We start from the raw sequence: 21,432 nt of genomic DNA on the forward strand, positions 1-21,432 counted from the left end.
CACAAGAGTTATTACCCTCTTTAAAGCGACATAGAGTCTGACAAAGTGGTTACTTCCTTTGCCTGAACCAACGAGACGTTTCGATCTCAAAAGTAGGGAGAGCCAATATTATGGTAATAAATGATCAAGAAGATGTGGCATGATTAGGCTCATCCAGCTTATCATCCTTGTGTCGACTCAGGTGCTCTTAGAAACTCCTCATGGCATTTTGGTTAGATCCTTCAAGCCGACCTAAAGCCGGGATAAGTAGACCAGAAGTAGTTGACCTCCGAAGACGAAATCCCTTAGCTCAGCTCGGCAACCTCGATCGAGCAAAATCTCCACCCCAAGTAGATGCAAAGTTCCAGCAATCACATGCTAAGCGGTTACGGCATGTCTCCAGATTGTTGTGCTACGTCAGCTAGTTGTCACGGCATGATATGGAGTTTGTTGGGATATGATTCACTGAAGATGAGGGATCCCATCTATGAAAAGGCTAGAAAGGCCATGCATGAAGGTAAGAGAAGGAGAACATACCGCCACTCTTTAATATCGGAATTGTTATCCATTTTCTCCTTTTTCCTTACTTTCCACCAACAACAACTTTTTCCGATTGAAGCATTGAAGGCCCGGCCAAAGCCAATCTGGTGAACTCTCTGAGTCTTGCCGGTTATCCTACAGATCCACATAGGCGGTCTATGTTGGTATCCCATGATCGACAGCAACAACTTGTTTTCAGCATATTTCATTACTTTTACCAAAATATTTTGGAGATCTCTGATATATATGTTCAAAGTACAAGGAACTCCGAGCTCCATCAGTTCATGGGCCATTTGGTGGGAAAGGAATTCTCTACTGCTCCATGAATTTAAATCCATGAATGTGCTAGCATGTGCATATTTTTTGTGCCAATTATTGGGTAGGGGTGGCTCCAGCAAGGAAGAAAGCCAAGCTGCCCAAGTTCCATATGAGTTGATATATATGATGAGTGGATCAGATGCTGCGAATACAACTTAGGCCTAGAGATTTCCAGTTGCAGTAGATAGGAAACAAAAGCAGGATGAATCTGCCGTAGTTTTGTTTCTCTTAGGTTGGATGATTTTTGACCTCGGTACAAGGACGATGGAACCTTGTGATGTTACCTTGAGAGGCAATGCAAGGGGCACCAGCCAGCAGGTTTTGGATTTATTGTTGGCTGTATTGTTTTTGGGTGGTTTGTTTAATCTTCACATGGCACTAAGGTGTTGGAAACTATTCAAAAAGATTATGCTAAAAATTGCTAAAAACTGCATAAGGTAAAAGTTTAAATACATCAAATGACTATAAAAAAATTTTATGTAATATAAGAAAATTCGAGAGGCATGATTAGAATGAGGTATATAAGACCACTATTCTAAGAATAGAAGCTTCCCAAATATCATTCATTCAAGTAGATATTACACCATCTCATGGAGATGGAGTATATCAATGTGCGAAAGCTCAGTTAGTCAACAATATGTATGTGTGCATTAGAGAAGCTGTGCTTTGTAGCTGGCATTGTTGTCGTTATTATTATCATTTTCATTGTCCTCATCGTCGTTAGTATTAGTCTTATTATTACTATTATTATTATACATTATATAAAATTTGACCTGATACATATTGTACAACATGACTTTAGTAGCAAGGTGAGGTTCTAGATGCACCCAAAGAATTACACACAACCTACTGCCTTGCAATGGCTTCCATCACAAACATATATATATGTATATCCTTTGAGATTCGGGAAGGATGAACTTTGTCAGTATCTCTCGTAAATTATTAAGGGGCACTATTTGATGATCATGCATGGTAAAGCAACAGCTAGATAACATTTAGAAATGGTAGCAAAATAATGTCTTGCTATGCTCATTTGGTTATGAATTTAGGTAAGATATCTAATACTAATAAATAATAATTAGCTGAAAAAAAAAAGCTATGCTGCACCTCTATTCATTGCAAGAAGATTGATGCTACTCATTGGAGCATCGGATCAGTGATGGACAGTGCAAATTGCTCAAAAAATTCCTACAATCAGGATATAAGCTACATGACAATTTCATATAATTTGGACGATATATGGAGGATCCCCTGTTGGGTAGTGAACGTAGTGCTGCCATTTCTATTTTTATATTTGATTGTTATTTTACACTAAAACTCTGACCAACTTTTGTTTAATGTTTAGCCCATGACGGTCGGTTGCCATTTTTCATACACAGCTATATATATTTAACATAATCATATTTTCTTTCTATACAATTATACATGTGTTAGAAATTAAAAATAAAAATAATTATCAAAATCAATGACCAACAGTAATATACTAAGTCAATAAGATCAAGATACTAATTTGAAAAATCTATAGACTACCACTGACCTTTAATTTGCATGATATTATCCTTTGCTATTTACAACCCGTTTAGTTCGCCGGAAAAGTTTTCTTTCACCAGAATATTTTTTCTAGGAAGCAGATGCCTATAAATATGACACTTAAAAAAGTGATTTTCGAATATTTGGTTGTTCATGGAAAAGTGGCATATTCCAGAGTGGTTTATGTTTAGTTGAGCATCTATTTTTTAGAAAAATTATGTAAAATACCTATGACGCCCTTAAAAAATGACAAATATCTTATCTCATTCTATCTAAAAGCTTAAGGACACTTTTGAAAAAAAAAAAAAATTAATTCCTAGCCCACGAGAATGTAATTTTTTCATGTCCTATATAGGTTTTTCTTTCCCATGAAGGACTCTTGTGGTCCGTAGGAAAACTTTTTCATCGCTAGAATGTTTTTCTAACAAAGTTGATGTCTGGGTATTAATACATGGGAAAGTGGTTTTTTGCATGTTTAGTTGACCATGGAAAAGTCACATTTCAGAGCAGCTGATGTTTGGTTGAACATCTACTTTCTTGAGAAATTATGTAAAGTGCCTATTATGCCTTTAATAAAGGGAAAGATCTTATCCCATTTTATCTAAAAGCTTAAGGGTAGTTTTAGACAAAAATTATCCCAATTCCTAATTAGTGGGAAAGTGACTTTACACGAATTTTTCTTTGTATGAAATATAGAAATCTTATTCTAATGAAAAAGCTCCTTTCCATCTCTCTTCTTTGAAAAATTCAACCAAACATGAAGCATTCTATATTTTCTTGTAGACCACACTTTCTTCCTTTCTCTTCCTGCGAACCAAACGAGTCCAAAATGCGAGAATCTTATTTCCACGACAAAGTTACTTTTTTATTATCTTTCTCTTTTGAAAACTCTAACTAAATATGAAGCATTTCTCTATTTTTTTTGTTGACTACACTTTTCCCCCTTTCTTTTCTTGCAAACCAAATGCGTTCTTAACACAAGGAACAAGGGTTGGCTTTTTCTTAAAAAAAATTAGTTTTCTTCCTAATTAAAACTCTATCAAAAGGCTGGAATTTTATGCTAATATTTACATATATTCTGGCAGCGAATGTCATAGAACTAAGGAGCTCCACTTTCCTTGAGTGGCAGCCATGCTTCCTTTGACTGCAGCTTTGGCCGCTACAATGAGTCCAAGAACACCAAGTCACCAACATACTGTTTTGGCCACTGGTCCCGTAGATCACGGTAGCAATCGTCGTGCATCGTTCTTCCTCAGCCTGCCACCATTTTCAACCCAATATGAGCACCAAGATTTGCCCTTCCTACTACGTTGTCCCCACCTGTATTGGCTTGGCTTTGTAGAGGTGCCCTATAACTGAGTTGTTGGAGGTTAGAAGTGACCGACTGCCAGTGGGAAAGAGGTAGACTATCTTTTCTCTCTCCGTGTCTTCGGTCAATAAAAGCTCAGTGGCGGTCTCATTCCCCCCCACAAACCCACCATTTTTCTACTGAAGCCTTCCCATTGATTCCTCTCAACTTCAAATTTCAAACATCTTTGAAGGTTTTCTCACACCTTTTCACCAGGTCAAGACTCAAGATGCACCACATTTCAACAATAGCAAGTCACCTCTCATTTTTCATCTCTTCTCTCTCTCTTCCTCTCTCTCTCTCATTCACGAATATTTTACATTTTATTCTTAAGACGCTCTAATTTAGGGAACGAATTATTAGATGTGTATGAGAGTAGGCATGATGCGATCCACGCCCCTAGCCTCTTGAGCGTAGGACCGGGTTGTATCTTCCCCGTAGAAGAAGGATACCCACTCTATATATCTCATGGCGCTTGAGAGCCCATCGTTCGTCCATCGGCACAGATCTCAAAATAGGCCCCTAATGATCCAATGATTGTATATCGCATGAAGGGGGGTTAATCATTCTTTCGCACGAAAGATGGACCCCTATCCCCTAATAGGCCCCATGAATCATGATAGGGGTTGTATCTTTCACACGAAAGAAAGATTCATCTTTCTTCGTATGAGTTTACTATTAGATCAGCACAGCTCTCAAAGTGATACAAATTTCGTCATTCATTCGTCTGCATGGATATCAAAGTGACTAATAGGTGATCTAATGATAAATTCGTGTGGAATAAAAAAGGTGAGAGATACAATCCCTATGCCATGAATCATCCCATACATAAGTCAAAATTTTATGATTCATAAGGGCCACTGGATTTGCTCTACAAGCAACGTGGCATGGATTCCAAGCACATATAATTACAGGTACCTACAAGTCCACAGGTAAGCCACATCAATTTCTTTGCCCACCCACTTAGCTCCTTTCTAGAGTATCTTCCTCACGCGTGAGGTTTAGATGTGATGTATTTGGCACATATTAATCTTCATGTATTATATTTACGAAGACTCTAGCTATCAACTTTCCTTCTTTTTCAAACACATCATCTCCGCTTTAAAATTTTTATTGAGATCTATGATATTATTTTATTTTATTAGAATGTGATCCTTTTATCCATCTCTATTAACTAGGCAAAGTATTGCAACATGGGACCATCACATGATAACTTTAAATGAATTTTAAGACTAAAATATCATTGTCTTTTAGGGTTAAGGGTGGCTTAGGACTTTTACCCCATCCCATTCCCATCTTTCTCCCTCTCCCCCCACTACTCTAAATAATAAAACTGATCCAATTACCTATCAACATACTCCTTCCTCTGAGAAACAAAAGAATATAACTTCCCATCCGATTCAAGATCCGTAGTCTCCTCTTCTTCCATCGTAATCCATGCCTCCACTTCCTCCTCCATTCTTCTTTTTGTTAGAATAATAGAAATCCCAACAAAAGGCCTACCAATAACAAATCGCCAGATGCAAGTGCCTCAAGATTGCTGCAACTTCAATAAGCTTTTTGTGATCTCAGCAATGCCAAACTCAAGCGGCAGTGTCTCTGCTTTCTCTCCTTTGCTCATGATAGCTTCTCAGGTGACCTCCCGATATGGATCTTCTCGTTCCTGTCCCTTTGGTCACTCGTTCTCTTTGTTAAAGATAATGTCGATATCGCGTTGCCAAGTCATTGCCATGTTCATGGTGGAGTCGAAGTCTAATTTGGACTTAATAATTGAATCCAAGTGCAATGCTAGTCTCTAGATAGTATAGAAAACGAATTTAATGTAGTTGCCTATCGTAGAAGATCGTATTGTTCTATTTGCTGAAATTTTTTTTCCTCTATTAATGTGTCTTTAATAGTAGTATGAGAGTCGAAGTACAATTTTTGTATGTTCTTTTCCAAGCTAGTTTTTTCTTGGTTCTATATAAATCCATGTACCATGACATATCAAGGTAAAGTGAATAATAAAAACTAGTTTCTTCTGCATTGTGTATCCACCATCAACATGAGGCATCTCCTTCTCTCTTTTCTCTCTATTTAATATTATTTTCTCTCATCTTATGGGTGAGTCTTGTACACACTAACTGGTATATGGTGCCATGATAGTATTGATCTTGAGATATAACCATAACACTCTCTAGCAATTGTTTCGCCAGCTTCATCCCGAATGCACCCACGTCTTACCTCTCTTAAATGAATCCTGAAGACCATAGCGAAAAACCAAATAAGAAACTTATCAATAAAATGCTCGATAAAAGTTCTATTTTTATGAATTAAAATACTTCAAAATAAAGTGACTTGAATCACAAGAGATGTAATGGATTTGAGATTCAATGGTCATGATCATACCATGCTAGTGATAATATACATAATGATGGAAGTAGCAACACCTTGATAGTGTATGGGAGCCATGCTATGGTACCTCTCCTACCCCATTGTGTCTCAGATCTCAAAATTCACCATGGTGTCGGTCAGTGTTAGCATCTGTGAGAAGAACGCCAGTTCCTCCATGGAGTACCTTCTTCAGATTGACCCTCCGCAACATTGATCTCCCTTCGGCCATTCCTTACCAAGAATGCAAGCACAACTTAGGCCCAAAGGGCAACCTCGAATTTGTCTCAACATGGGGAGAGGTGAAGGCTAGGGTCAATAACCTAGCGAAGGATAGGATGGAGGTGATGTCACCTAAGACATCAGGTTGCCAATGATGCTAAGGGTAGGTAGGCACATAAGAGGCTAGGTGTTGCCAGCCATGTGGAGCCGATAGTGGCCAAATAACCAAGGGGTTGTTGGAAGTAGTGGTGGAAGAAAGAGTTGTTGGCGAAGTTGACATAAGTGGCAACATAGAGGTTGTTGCTCCAAGTAGGAAGGAGGCTGAGGAGGAGAGAGGTGTTTACACCTCATCTCAACAACCTAGGTGATAGTTAAGAGCAAGCATTATGTTGATCGGGTTTGATGAAGCTAGAGCATGTGAAAATCACATGACCCTTGCTAGATTGGGAGGGTTCAACTATGATAAATTTTACCAAGTATCGAGATATACATCGAAGGAGGAGAGTTTTATCAAAAGTAGGCCGAAAGCCTAGAACCTAGCTATGATCAATCACAGTATATGACAATAGATCGAGGTAACTAAAGCGGTCTCGGGTATAGTCTCAAATGAAGTTATACCGTAGACTAAAAAGATATGATTATCAACCTAATAGTTTCAGAGCAACTATGTGATGAATATGTATAATGGAGAATAAATGACATCATCTACCAGAACCGCCATGAGTGGAGACCAGATGTGAGAGCAACCGCCCAAGTGTACAGTTATTATATGTTAGTATAAATAAGTAGAAATTGTACTTTGTAAAAGGATCCTTTGACAATCAATCAATGCATCTTGATCTTATCTTAACTTTATCTTTTATCATAGGAGTAGGTATAACTTACCTTTCTACAGTAGCCCAATACTACATCCTTATACTGTAGCCTAGCGTTACACCCTTTTATAGTAGTCTAATGCTATACGTCTTATACATTGAACGGTGGTCTGATGGTGGCGAAAGTCTTTGAAAATTAAGGCACCTAAATCGATACTACTCTCTATTCTCTATTTGATCGCTTTTCGGCTGATTTGACACCACTGACAAGCCCACACGCACCAACCCTCAGTATCTAGCTTGTCTTCAGTCTTCTCTTCTACATCCAGATCACTGACATGCCATATGATATATCCGGACGAGATGGAAAAAGCACCAACAAGCCTTGTAGCATGCCTTGTGGGACATCGTATAGTCATTATCACACTATCAAAGCAAGCCCAAAGACTAGCTATAGAGAAAGCGTCCGCTATACTAAGATGAGCGGTATACAACATCTTTGGTATTGGTAGCTGAACAGTTTGAAAAACTTGTTTACTTGGTGTAAAGTCGATATGCAAAGTTACAGTACATTCCGATGAGTTCTACAACAAAGATGGTCGAACCCATCCATGCGATAGACAAATTAGCTTATCAACCAATGTATGGAAGTACTATAGTGTATGAAGAATCAGAATTGGAGACTTCGACTCATGAGGAGATAATAATCGAAGATGATGCCATAGAAACATTGGAATCTACTGATGGAGGTATTGTAGAAGTCATGCCAGCAAGGTTACAACCGACAAAACTATCGAGAGATGTTTCAGTCAATACCGATCGAATTTTGAGATTGTCGGTTATGGTGCGCTATAGAGGATCATTGGTGAAGTCAGTAAATTCTTATCAACATTAGTTCTTGATCGCTTACACAAGAGCAACGGGCAAAAATATAATGACTTTATAATATCATCCATAAATGTCGCAAGGGTTGGGCGGCAACCTTATCGAAGGATTATTCCAAAAGTTTTTTATCTGATGCGTATTCTATGTACGAGGGAGCAACATAATAGCACAAGGGTCGATTCGTACTGGTACCCATAATTACTAATGATCAAGAATCCTCGAATGCATTATAGAGAGTGTGATCTCAATGCTCCACCGAAAAGCTGTTGGAAGATCGAAGAAATAATGAATTCAGCACCGAATGGGACTCTACCAGTAGACATTGCGAAACATCTAGACAGGATGGAAAGAGCGCCAACAGGAGGTCTTGCCAATATCATGGGACTCGTGGAGCAAGATAGAGAGCAATGGGTTGTGACATGTGGTAGTGTTGCATGTGGTTCTTGAGCATTCTCTTTAGGATCGGTTGTGGGATGATCCACCATGCCCTCACCATTGCCCATGCTGCCAGATGTCCTGTGGCACCCCTTGGCTTCCTTGTACGAGGTCAAGCTACCCAATCCCTTGATGAAGCAAGAGGAGACCTAGCATTTGAGGAACTAGTCCTTGATGAAGCAAAGAATGAGAATAGACTTCCAGGTTAATGTATCACCTAATAAGACCTGGAACTACTAAGATCGAGATCAAGCGTTAGAGAATTGGTACTAAAGCTAGAGAAAATTAAAGGCAGGGGACTGAGAGGAAGCTATGGTTGACTCACGAGCTTGCATTGGATTGTTGTGGGTGATGGTTGATATGCGAGACTCACATAGAGCTTTGATTAATATGAAGGACCAAGAGGAAGATGGGGTTTTGAAGGGAGGAGAATCAATTGAACTCATACTGGGTGTTCTCCACTCTCTACCCTATACCCACACACCTCATACTGGGCGTTCAGGACAACCCTTCGGGTATTTTCATCCTTTGTGGATGGTTGTCAACAACATTCTAGAAACGATGGCTAGAAGGATCAAAACTACAACAAAATATAATATCGGGGATCTAATTAAAAAAATTTGAAGTGAAGGAGTGCATATGAAAAGTGGATGAAGTTGAGGGAGTCAAAAATAATTTTCCTATATTTATTTTGAAATGAAATGCCTATGATGGGCAATGGCTAATAAATATATCTTGTAATTAGTTTTCTAAATTTTGATGAACATATAAATCACCAATCAAACCTAATGTGTACTTGGTAGAATTTACCAAGGGTAGCGACACCTATACTCATTCAACTTAGTACACATGGAATTCATTTTTGTTTTTATTTGGATGACAATTTACCAGGAGTAGTAGATGGAATACGATGCCCACCACCTGGACACCAGACATATACCTGGTGGAATCTGTGAATCACATTGCAAATTAGTCAACATACCATAATTCACAATGAACATTGTTTTGATTCCTAGTTCATGGGGCAAGGATCATGAACACCTGCAGTCAAAGGTACCTTCAAGGCAATTAAACCACATCAATTGATGTACCCCGAGCATGTGTACACAAAATGGGGTAGTATTGGATAAGTCAGGTGCCTTTGGGCCTCAAAGTTGGACTGGAAAAAGTTTATTACCTAGACTATAAAAACAAGGCATAAAATATGGGTTTTAAATGATTGCATCCATAATTTATGCTTTGTGCACTTGACCTAGTTCTAATGACATGTTCATGTTCTCAATGTATGATCATACCTCCATCGATCTTACTTATGGTTGAATTGCAGCTCAAGAAAATATATATTTGCGCGGGAGTAATAGAAATATGCAATGAATAAAAGTTCATCATTGTAATGACTCAAATAGTCTGTGAATTTGGGAAATTTTCTCCAATACAAAGATTACACATGAGTTATTTGGCCACAGAGTTTTATGGCACTTATAACCTTGGGACAGAAGAAAATTCAGCTACTTCACAATCTTTTCATAGGTATTCTCTCTTTTATTTGCTGCATAAACTAACCAAGACACCACATTTTAAATAGTGTACTCATCATTATTCTAGTGCTCCACAACAAACTACTCCCTTCTATAGTCTTCTAAAGCAAAGACATCCCTAGAGTTTTTTTTGTTGCTGAGCACAAGATTACATAAGCCTAATATCTTCGAACTTTCATGCAGTAGAACGATATTTTCCTTTGACCATTTCATCATCAAAACTTATGATGCATTCCTTCTCTACCTCAGAAATCTTTGGAGGAAGGTAATGAGAGTGACCCTTTCCTAATGATCTTATATGATCACTGAGCGACCTTTTGTGTTTGAAATCAAACCCACATGTACAAAACCACAGCTTGCCACAGTTCTTCTCATGGGTTCTCCAATCTCCTCTCACAGCAAATGGCTTGCTGCACTTCTTACACTTGAAGGGCTTTAATCCATGTTTCCTCTTGTAGTGAGTCTGAAGGGTTTTGAAGTCCTTCAGTGGCTTCGCTCGAGGGTTATTGATGTTGTTCTTGCACTCATGAGCACAACAGTAGCAAGGAAGTTTGAGTATTGCCATCGGCTGTGTATCTTTAAGAGATTCTGGTCCCTTTCTATACTCTGATCCATGGCCCCACATATGCATCTATAACAATAAATATCACAAACCAATTATACTTAGCTATATAAATGGAGAAGAATCAGATGGTCTCACATGATTAATCAAACATAGTTATTTAATTACTTGATCTATCTTTTTCTTTGGCTATGTGTTTGCCAAGGACACTGCCAATCAGTCACTAAAACTAATCTGATCAAACAAGATGAAATAAACAGATAAAATAACAAAAAGGCTACATAAATTGTAATTTCGATCAGATATTTCTTTCGTATTAAAATTATTATGTTTGTGGAACACTTGTGAAAATCAAAAAAATAAAATCATAGAAAGAAAATTTGGACCAGCCTGAAAATATTATCTGCATATGTGATTAGAAGCATAGAGAAAGTGAAACAATTACAAGTATTCGATTTGTCAGACTGCAATTAAATCTACATTTTCTTCACTTCAGAATTTTGGAATATATGCTTAGCATCACAAGAGGTTGATGCTGCTTGAAGGATAAAATAAATTTATAAACAGTTCTTTCCTAATTCTCAAAAGATCTGATAAAACTCATCAAACAACTTATAAATCCTGTCAATAAGAAAAGAAAAAAAATTATAAAAAATTAAATTTCTAAAAATTGAAAAATAAAATAATTGGCCTTCGTATTTTTAAGAAGAATATTTAGTCTTCTATGGATTCAAGTTTGGAAGAATAAAGTTTTACACATTCAGACACCATAATTAGAAAGTAATAGGAAAAAGGAAGCAAATCAAAGGTTCAAATATATTTCAAGGAACTGTTGAGAGGCCAACCTGCATATTATTGTACCGATTGAAGCTCTTATTGCACACGGTGCAGGAAAACTGCAACGGCCCTGTGAGGATTTGAGCTGGCGTCGGAATCCAAAATCCTTTTTCTTTGCCCGAATCGCAAGCCGGCGATCCCTCCATCTCCTTCTCTTCTTCTTTCTTAGAGTACAAAGGATCGGTCCCTCCATCAAGCTCTCCTGAAGCACCTGGCAGTCCAATGTTCAAGGCCACAGCGACCTTTTCTCGGGGGACATCCTTTCCCAAGGAGTCATCTTCTTCCTTGATGGTCTTCTTGGGCTCTTCAAGCCTACTCAAAAGAGGCAAGCATTCTGATGCTAGGGGTGAGGATGAGGAGGAGGAAGGTGGCATGAGCCATTCAAAGAAAGGAGGAGATTGGAAGCAGAGACTCATGTCTTCATCCATGGAGTACTTCCTTAGGCCCATGTTGCCAAAAGCTTCTTCTTCCAAGTCTCCTCGGAAAGGGTGGAGGATGGAAGCCCAGGGCTCTTTTTTGTCAAGGCATGCAGGCTGGAAGAAGTGGGGAGAAAGCTAAGGGGAGGTGGCTTGGTCAAGTCTTTGAGGGGAGGTTTTGCTGCGCATTTCCGGGTTCTTTTGTGCAAGAGGTTTCACATGAGAACCTTACTTCGCAGCACACCACTAGTGTTGTATCTGTAGAAACACAGAGGGGTTAGGTGGGACCTAGAAGGGAGACACTTGATGAAGGTGACATATAATGGGAGAGTGTGTTTAGTCTGTTACTTTTTGTGGGCTCAATTCCTTTGGAAAAGTGGTACCACATTAGTTATCTTATCAATTTGTCCCACCTAGCTCAAGTTGATTGTAGCGTGTACCGGCTGTTGCTGTCGAACATCTGACGAGTGATATAATTTGTTGGTTGTTTTCTTTCTAATCTTCTCATGTTTGGACATAAAACTAGTGCTTGATTCATTAAAAAGCATAAATAATTTGAGATGGAAAGATTAGACTCATGTTACATCTCATTTTAATGTAGTATGTATGATTCTATGCTAGGTCTGCCTTGGATTCTCAAGTGGGGGGATTTCAATATAACATTTGAACTAGAACAAAGTAGTCGTAGCTAACAAACTTTTTTCGTGATGTCTGGCGCTTATGTGAAGGCCTTTTTATAGAGCCCAGAGAGCTTTGGACTTGAGCTACTTTGAAGTCCGTTTTGAGTGGGCTGAGCATTATGGGGATCTTCCCTCTTGATGTTTCATGGAAGTCCATCTTATTATATATATATATATATATATATATATATATATATATATATATATATATATATATATAGAGAGAGAGAGAGAGAGAGAGAGAGAGAGAGAGAGCTGAACATAGCGGATCTCTATTCAAATCAGTCATAACTATATTTGATAATGAGGGTCTCACATCAATTATCCGAGTTGTTGGATGTGATCTACTACCTCTAAATTGCTTATATAATTTGGAGACTTCTAACCTATGCCTGCATCAGAGGATCAGAAAATTATGTGATAAAAAATCACATACTTTTTGTGTACAAACAGTTTAAAGGTGGTAGATCATGTCCAATGATTCGATTAATGTGCGGTCATTATCATCCAATATATATACATAAAGAGAGAAAACTAAACTAGGCTACACTCGAGTTGATCCCCACTTAGATTTGGTCAAGTCTAAATCTAACAATGAAGTTCCACTTGATGATCTGAGTTATTAGATATGATCAACTATATCTAAATTATAAATTCACTAAAAAATATATGATTTAGGGACCCTAGCCTATGTATCAAGTAATCATATATATATATATATATATATATATATATATATATATATATATATATATATATATATATATATTCATATTATTTAGATTGTTCAAATTTTTTGGACACTTGATGCAGAGGCTAGGAGTCTCTAAGTTACATAATTTTTGGTGTAAAAGTAGTTTAAAAATATTAGATCACATCCAACGATTCTGATCATTGATATGAGAACTCTATCGTCTATCTAAATCTGACTGGATCTGAGCAGAGATCTACTTGAGTGGAGCCAAGTTTAGCTTTCTCTCTCTCTATATATATGCGTGCACGCCCACACACACACATATAATATATATATATATATATATATATATATATGTGTGTGTGTGTGTGTATATATATATATGTGTGTGTGTGTGTGTGTGTATATATATATATGTGTGTGTGTGTGTGTGTGTGTGTGTATATATATATGTATATATGTATGCATGTAGATACATATATACACACACATGACACATCTCATACCTAACTAGTATTTGTATGGATGGCTAGAATTAGACTCAGGATACATCTCAACTTTATGCCATGTTTATAAATAATGGGGTCGTAAATGATACTCATAAAATCCAAGAACCAAGCCCAAATAAATATTTCATTAATCTAATAATTAGATAAATGAACTGATAGATTATTGAATTGCATCTAGATGTGACTCATAAGTGAACTGATAAATTAATGGATAGTTTACTCAACAATAATTTCTGTGCAAAAATAATCAGAGCTGTACTAAGAGATTCTGTATATATATCTGCATTTCACGTATCAATCTATTAACCTATCAATCTTAATAATCAGAGCTGTTGTTATTAAGATATTTAGGATCAATAATACATACATACATACATACATACATACATACATACATACATACATACATACATACATATATATATATATACACACACATACATATATATATATATATATATATATATAGAGAGAGAGAGAGAGAGAGAGAGAGAGAGAGAGAGAGAGAGAGAGAGATCTGGACTTGGCTACATTAGAGTGGATCTCCACTCAGATCCACTCTAATATATTTATATATTTTTAAATTTTGAAATACAAAAAAATGATTTTGGAAATCAAGTAATCCAAACTTTAGGTTTGAGTATCATCACAGGCATGAAATGGGCCGCCTCCTTTCTCCGTTAAAGTCTGAAACAAAGATGTTTCTTGCTGTGTTTCTTTCTTTTTCCTCATCATTAGTCACACATCTGCAATACATATCTTGCACTGAATGGCTACAAGATCTTAAGGATGCTTGGTCCAATATCTATGTTTAAGAATGTGTTCATCCTCTATGTACAGTAGCTACTCACTATGTCACCAGTATTTGATGCATACGATTCAAAAAAGAAGCTATAGATAGCAAGATACATCTTGGCTTTAAATTCCTTGTACCATAAGAGAGGCATATATTGCATTTGCTTCTACATGCTAAACATTTTGCACGATTATGTTACAAATTGATTACAATATTTTGCACAATTTTTTCTCTTCTACACATTGGGAGTGGTCAAAATTAAGGGTTTTTTGCATGAATACCCTCCTAAATATCGAATTGTGCATGAATACCCATCCAAAATTGATTTTTGCATGTATACCTTCGTCAACCACTTGTTTTGTCATTCTACTCTTTTTTTATTTTTGTTTTTTTGCATATCTACCCATGCTATCTAACGATATTAAAAAATTAATGGTTTCAAATTAAAATGACTAAAATATCCTTAATGGGTAGACATGCAAATAGATCGTGATCCTAATAGCAGAAGAAGAAGATAGGGGCAATTGCGTAATTTTAAAATTTTATTTTATTTTTAATTAATATAAATATGATTTTTTTAATACCGTTATATTACAGGCATTTGTACAATAATAGAGTTTTACAAGGGTATACATGCAAATATTAATTTTGGAAGAATATCCATGCAAAATTTGATATTTAGAAGGGTATCCATGCAAAAAACTCCAAAATTAAAGAGGTCTAAAACATGGAAATGTGACATGGACAAATTGAAAAGGTGCGTGGGAGACACTTTGCGGTGATGATTGAGAACTATTGCAATTTCGTAGTGCCATGCCTAATCTGATGCATGCTGTTGGTACTTGCTCTAGTTCTTCTTTGCCTCATACGGAAGGTATGCTTCTGGTAGTGCCCTTACTTTTTCTTTAGAGTGAAGTAGCTGATCAGGCACTCCAATAGTTCGATCTATAAGTTAGATTTTAACAAGCTTGATTCTTCATCCAAGAAGAGGTCTCAATAGAAGTCAAAGTTTTAACAAGCTTAGATTTTTCATCCAAGAAGAAGTCCCAATAGAAGTCAATTGACTGTTTTATTTTTGAGCCAACCAATTGTCTAGTCAAGGGATGACCTTCTCATCTTTTTAATGTTAGATTTTTTGACCCATATAACCAGTCGTAGTTGGTTACTAGATGATTATAGTAACTGACTCTCAAAGAAGTTGTTATAACGCCCTTATCTCTTATGAAAAGATAAATAATGAAAAACAAAACGGTCTCTCTCTCTGCTTATTTAAAAAACACAAAAACAGTCTCCATCACAAGTGTTAAACAAGGTCAAGAGGGAGAAATAACGAATTTCATTGTTCAGATTATTTTAATGGATCCAGATACACAATTATTTATAACATGAAAAGAAATTTAAACAATTATAATTATTCAGATCCTGTGAATTTTTGTTAACATGTGATATCAGAGCGGGTTTATGAATTTTTTAATTATGATATTATTGCGGATCCAGAACGAGATAAACTCCTCTATCATTTTCATTTCTCGTTGTTTTCATTCTGCAATGGGGTGATTCGTTTCTTGTTGTGTGTGAGAAATTTTGGTGTTTTCGAACTATCTCTCTCTCTTTTTTTTTTTTTCAATTTTTCGGATTTTGGATTCTTCCTCATCTATGCACTCTTCTCTACGGCTGGTGGATCCAGCTGTTGCCTGCAGAGCATCCACCGTTCCCTAGAAAGAGTAATGCTACGGGGCCCAACCATCGTGGGAACGAAAGAACGAGCACTACACCATTTCACCCAAAGATCTAGTTTTCTCATCACCGACTGTAGCTTTTGACTTCCGCTTTCCGTCCGCAAATACTAGAGGAAGGGGACGAGTGCGCCCATTGTGGCTCTGCTTGTTCTAGATCTGGAAAAATAGATCCGCGTCGTCTGGTTCTGTTTCTTCGATCCGCGTGATTCCCATTCCCTGCTCATAGTCTTGCTACTGAGGATGGATGATGGTAATAATTATGGTTATCCTTAGTTCTGCTAGGACTAGCATTGGCGGGCTGTGACGAGGGTTTTGTTTTCTTATATTTATAATAACTTGCTGACTTCATGGATCTTTGTTCTATCATATTGTTGTGGGAAGGGCCTGAATTTAGTCCCATACCGACTAGGCAGCGGAAAGGTCTGTGCCTTATAAGGAGGGAAAACCTCTTTCCTCACGAGGCGCCTTTTGAAGGATAAAACCGTGCGGGTATCCCCCGTCAGCGCTAGATGCGCGGGGCGGAGTCCCAGAGCGGACAATACCTCGTAGGAAACGCGGGCCGTTCTGAAGGCCTACAACAGATGGCGCTAGAAGGAGGGCCGCCCGCACATAGAAACTCTTCCTAGGCCTGGGGGGCTGTCACGGGTAAAATCGGCACAGGATCTTCCCGCTGGGGGGGCTATGTTGTAGGGGACGCAGGCCGTTCTCTGTCGTCAGTTGGTTGGGACAGTGCTGTTGTCGGGTCGGAAGGCCCGCAACACAGATTATCTGTTGTTAATCATGACCAGTGATCAGACCTGTTATTATGGGTTGATGTTCTTCTGAAATTATAAGTAAAATTATGTACTGTTGGGATTATATACAACTATCTCGGGTTTTCCAATGCTGACATGATGACCTTGATTTTATCTTTGCCTCTAGTGCATGGACGGTGGTTTGATCAGCTGGGTTGGGCTTTCTCTAGATCTCAATCTATTTCTGTTAAGGTTTTAGTTACCTTTCTTCATAACAAGGAGTTCTCTTTTGAAGCCAATGATTTCTCCTGGATCTGAAAACTATTTGTACCCATGCGAATTAAATGTCTTTGCTGGAAACTTCAGTAGCTTAGCCTTGCATATAAAGACTTGTGATTTGGCAGACCTGTGGTATAGATTAGTATACTTGATAGTTTGATATAACATACATTGTGATCATATATATTGGTAAAGAATTATTTTCATGAAGTCATTACCAATTACTATTGCTTGAGTATGTCAACTACATATTACGTTATATACATATGAAATATAAATTCCATTTTAATTGTCATATTATAAATTGTCAATTATGTGCAATGTCATTATTTTAATTTGATGCCTATGTTATGACATGGTAGTTGCCAAAGTGACCCAACTAGAATATTTAATGGATATCATGTCGTAAAAAAAAAAAAACCTTAATACCCTTATCCCAGGTATAAGATAATGAATATTAAGATAATGACTTTGCGAATTATGATTTACAGTTTTCAATCATGAGATATTATGGATTAGCCCAAAGGTACCACTTTCGAATGATTGATTTATTAAGTTAGGATGATTAGGGAGTATCCTTGATTTAATAGGTATTGGATGCTCGAAGGTGACAGGCCTATTTGAATTTGGACCTATATCATTAATTATTTCTGGGTGAATCACTATAATAGTAATTTAGTGTTTCATAATTACTACCCAAAGATATATTATGGTAACACTGTCTATGTTATTCATTATTATTATTGCTAACTCAAAGTATTAATGTTATAAGCAATTTTCTTATTACAAGTATTAATGTTGTAAGCATTTTTTTATTGCAAGTATTAATGTTGCAAGTATTTTTTTTATTGTTGATTTTCTTATTGCAGTATCTATTCCTGTTTCGTTTTATTCGTAGGCTTCTTTTGTTTCGATCTTTAATGGAACCAATTTCTCAGAGTGGAATGAACAAGTCCAGTTTCACCTTGGTATTCTGAATCTTGATTTAGCTGTCCTAATTGAGAAACCGACTGATATTACTGATACAAGCAGTGCGGAAGAAAAGGCTTTCTATAAGTTTTGGAAAAGATCGAATAGACTAAGCATTATGTTTATGCGGATGAGTATAGCGAACAACATTAAGTCAACACTTCCTAAATGTGACAGTGCTTAAGCACTAGTGAAAACTGTGAAAGAACATTTTCAATCTGCTGATAAGTCTCTAGCAGGGACATTAATGGCTAAGCTTATCACCACGAAATTTGATGGTACTTGTAGGATGCATGAGCACATCTTTGAAATGACTAATATAACCGCTAAGATGAAGGCTCTTGGGATGAATGTGGATCTTTTCTGGTTCAATTTATTTTGAACTCCTTGCCTCCTTAATATGGATCATTTCAAATTGACTATAACACCAATAAGGATAAGTGGAATGTGAATGAATTAACCAGTATGCTTGTCCAAGAAAAGACAAGACTTAAACAGCAAAGACATCATTCTGTCAACCTTTTAAGTCATAGAGCCAAAAAGAAATAGAAGCCAAAAAAGGGCATAAAAGGTGGACCATCCGAGAGTAAAGAGCCTCATCATGATAACAAGGGTCACAAGAAGAAAAAAAATAATGATAAATGTTATTTTTGCAAAATATCGGGACACTATCAAAAAGATTGCCATAAACGCAGGGTATGGTTTGAAAAGAATGGTGAGCCTTTGAATTACATATGTTTTGAATCAAACTTTACTGAAGTTCCTTCTAATACTTGGTGGTTCGATTTAGGTTCTAATGTTCATGTTTCAAATACGATGTAGGGATTCCTTACAACCCGAATGCGAAATCCAAATGACAGTTTTATTGTTATGAGGAATGGGGTCAGAGTTTCAGTTATAACTATTGGGACCTATTGTTTGTTCTTCAATACTGGTTATCATTTAGATTTGCTTCGGACTCTTTATATTCTTTCTATTTCTAGAAATTTGACTTCTGTTTCTAAACTTGATGTTGAAGGATATTTCTTCAAAATTGGGAATAGAAGTCAAACCTAGACTTTACCTATCTCAGTATCTGTGTGGATTGCATTAAATGAAAGCAAACTAAATACACAAAGAAAAATGCCACAATAAGTGAAGAACTTCTTGAAATTATCCATACAGACATTTGTGGATATTTTGACTCCCCATCATTTGGTGGAGAGAAGTATTTTATTACTTTTATTGATGATTTTTCACATTATGGTTATGTCTATTTGTTGCACAAAAAATCTCAAGCGCTGGATGCCTTAGAGGTGTACATTATTGAAGTTGAAGGCAATTAGATAAAGAGGTAAAAATTGTCAGGTCTGATAGAGGTGGTGAATATTATGGTTGGTATGATGAAACAGGACAACATTCTGACTCATTTACTAAACTCTTAGAAAAGCATGGCATACGTGCTCAATGCACTATGCCGAAAATGCCACAGCAAAATGGTGTAGCTGAAAGACGTAATCATACACTTATAGATATGGTTAGAAGTATCTTGAATAATTTTCTATTACCCATATCGTTGTCGATGGAAGCCATTAAGACCGTTGTATACATATTAAATCGGTTCCTAGTAAGGCAGTTATAAAGACTCCTTTTGAGTTGTAGACAGGAAGAAAATCGAGTTTAAGACACCTGCATGTTTAGGGTTGTCCAATGGAGGCTAGAATTTATAATCCGCATGAAAAAAAATTAAATTTCAGAATGATCAGTGGATACTTTATCGGTTATCCCAAAAAGTCCAAAGGGTATAGCATTTACTGTCCTAACCATAATATGAGAATTATAGAGATCGGTACTATCAGATTCATTAAGAATGGTGAAACTAATAGGAGTGATAAACCACGAAATGTAGAAATTCAACAAGTTAGGGTACAAGTCTCTTTACCTATGATTTCTAAGAAATCATTGTTTCTACAGTTGTCACACAATTTGACAACATTGAACAACAAATTAATGACCAGACACTCCATGATGAAGTTATCACCGCTGAACAGGTTGTAGAAGAATCGCAAGGGATGACATTAAGGATCTTAGAGAGAAAGAAGATCTGCCATTCCAGATGATTATATGATTTATCTACAAGAATTTGATTTTGATATAGGTACAAGAAAAGATCCAGTTTCTTTCAAACAAGCCATAAAAGGTGTTGATTCTGCAAAATGGATTGATTCCATGAATGATGAGTTGAAATCAATGGAATAGAATGAGGTCTAGGATATTGTTGATTTGCCCGAAAGTTGTAAGACAGTTGGATGTAAGTGGGTCTTTAAGACCAAGCTCGACTTAAAGGATAATACTGAACGATATAAAGCCAAACTAGTAGTCAAAGGTCTCACTCAGAAAGGAGGTATTGATTATAAAGAGACATTTTCTTTGGTGTCTAAAAAGGACTCACTCAAAATCAATATAGCTTTGGTTGCACATTATAACTTAGAGTTGCACCAAATAGATATAAAAACTGCTTTTCTAAATAAAAATTTAGATGAAGAAGTCTATATAGATCAGCCCGAAGGTTTTCTATTAAAAGAAAAAGAGCACATGGTTTGCAAATTAAAGAAGTCAATATGTGGACTTAAACAAGCTTCCCGACAATGATATCATTAGTTCAATGATACCAATACTTCCTTCGGTTTTTAAAAAAATGCTGTCGATTGGTGTATATACCTGAAGGTCAGTAGGAGCAAGTTTATTTTTGTAGTTCTATACATTGATGATATTTTGCTTGCCAACAGCGATCTTGGCCTATTGCATGAAACTAAGAATTTTCTCTCAAATAACTTTGAAATGAAAGATATGAATGAGGCACTAAAATATTTTGTGATCGATCACATGAATTGTTAAGATTGTCTCAAAAAGCATATATAGACAGAGTTCTAGAGTTTTGGTATGGAGAACTGTTCAGCTAATGTTGCTCCAATTCAGCAGGGGATAAATTTAGTCTCATGCAATGCCCACGGAATGAATGAAAACGTAAGCAGATGGAAAAGATTTCTTATGCTTTAGCAGTTCAAAGTTTGATGTATGCTCAGACCTGCACTAGATCGGACATCAGTTTTGCAGTTGGAATGCTAGGCAGATACCAAACTAATCCAGGCATGGATTACTAGAAAGCTGCAAAGGAGGTGATGAGATACTTGCAAGGAACAAGAATTACATGCTTATATATCGAAGGTATGATAGTCTTGAGATGATTACCTATTC

The 21,432-nt window shown here is 36.8% G+C and overlaps 1 protein-coding gene across 1 annotated transcript; it reads right to left on the minus strand.

Annotated features, from left to right (window-relative positions):
* Nucleotides 1-9,847: 9,847 nt before the first annotated feature.
* Nucleotides 9,848-11,955, minus strand: LOC103723185 (zinc finger protein WIP3-like). Its single transcript, XM_008814022.6, has 2 exons — nucleotides 11,388-11,955; nucleotides 9,848-10,611 (listed from the first exon to the last, which is right to left on the minus strand). Exons 1-2 carry the CDS (start codon nucleotides 11,826-11,828, stop codon nucleotides 10,156-10,158), a joined length of 897 nt encoding a protein of 298 aa, XP_008812244.4. The 5' UTR covers nucleotides 11,829-11,955; the 3' UTR covers nucleotides 9,848-10,155.
* Between the last annotated feature and the right edge of the window lie 9,477 nt (nucleotides 11,956-21,432).

The sequence above is a fragment of the Phoenix dactylifera genome, chromosome 13 (genome assembly GCF_051530095.1).
Source record: "Phoenix dactylifera cultivar Ajwa chromosome 13, Ajwa_hap1_PhDact_Kaust_v1.1, whole genome shotgun sequence".
Taxonomy (NCBI): Eukaryota; Viridiplantae; Streptophyta; class Magnoliopsida; order Arecales; family Arecaceae; genus Phoenix; species Phoenix dactylifera.

Excerpts from the sequence above, each read along its gene's own strand:
- LOC103723185 (XM_008814022.6), bottom strand. The coding sequence starts at position 11,828 with ATGGGCCTAAGGAAGTACTCCATGGATGAAGACATGAGTCTCTGCTTC. Across the intron at positions 10,612-11,387 it reads ATCGGTACAATAATATGCAG|ATGCATATGTGGGGCCATGG; the intron begins GTTGGCCTCTCA and ends TTATTGTTATAG.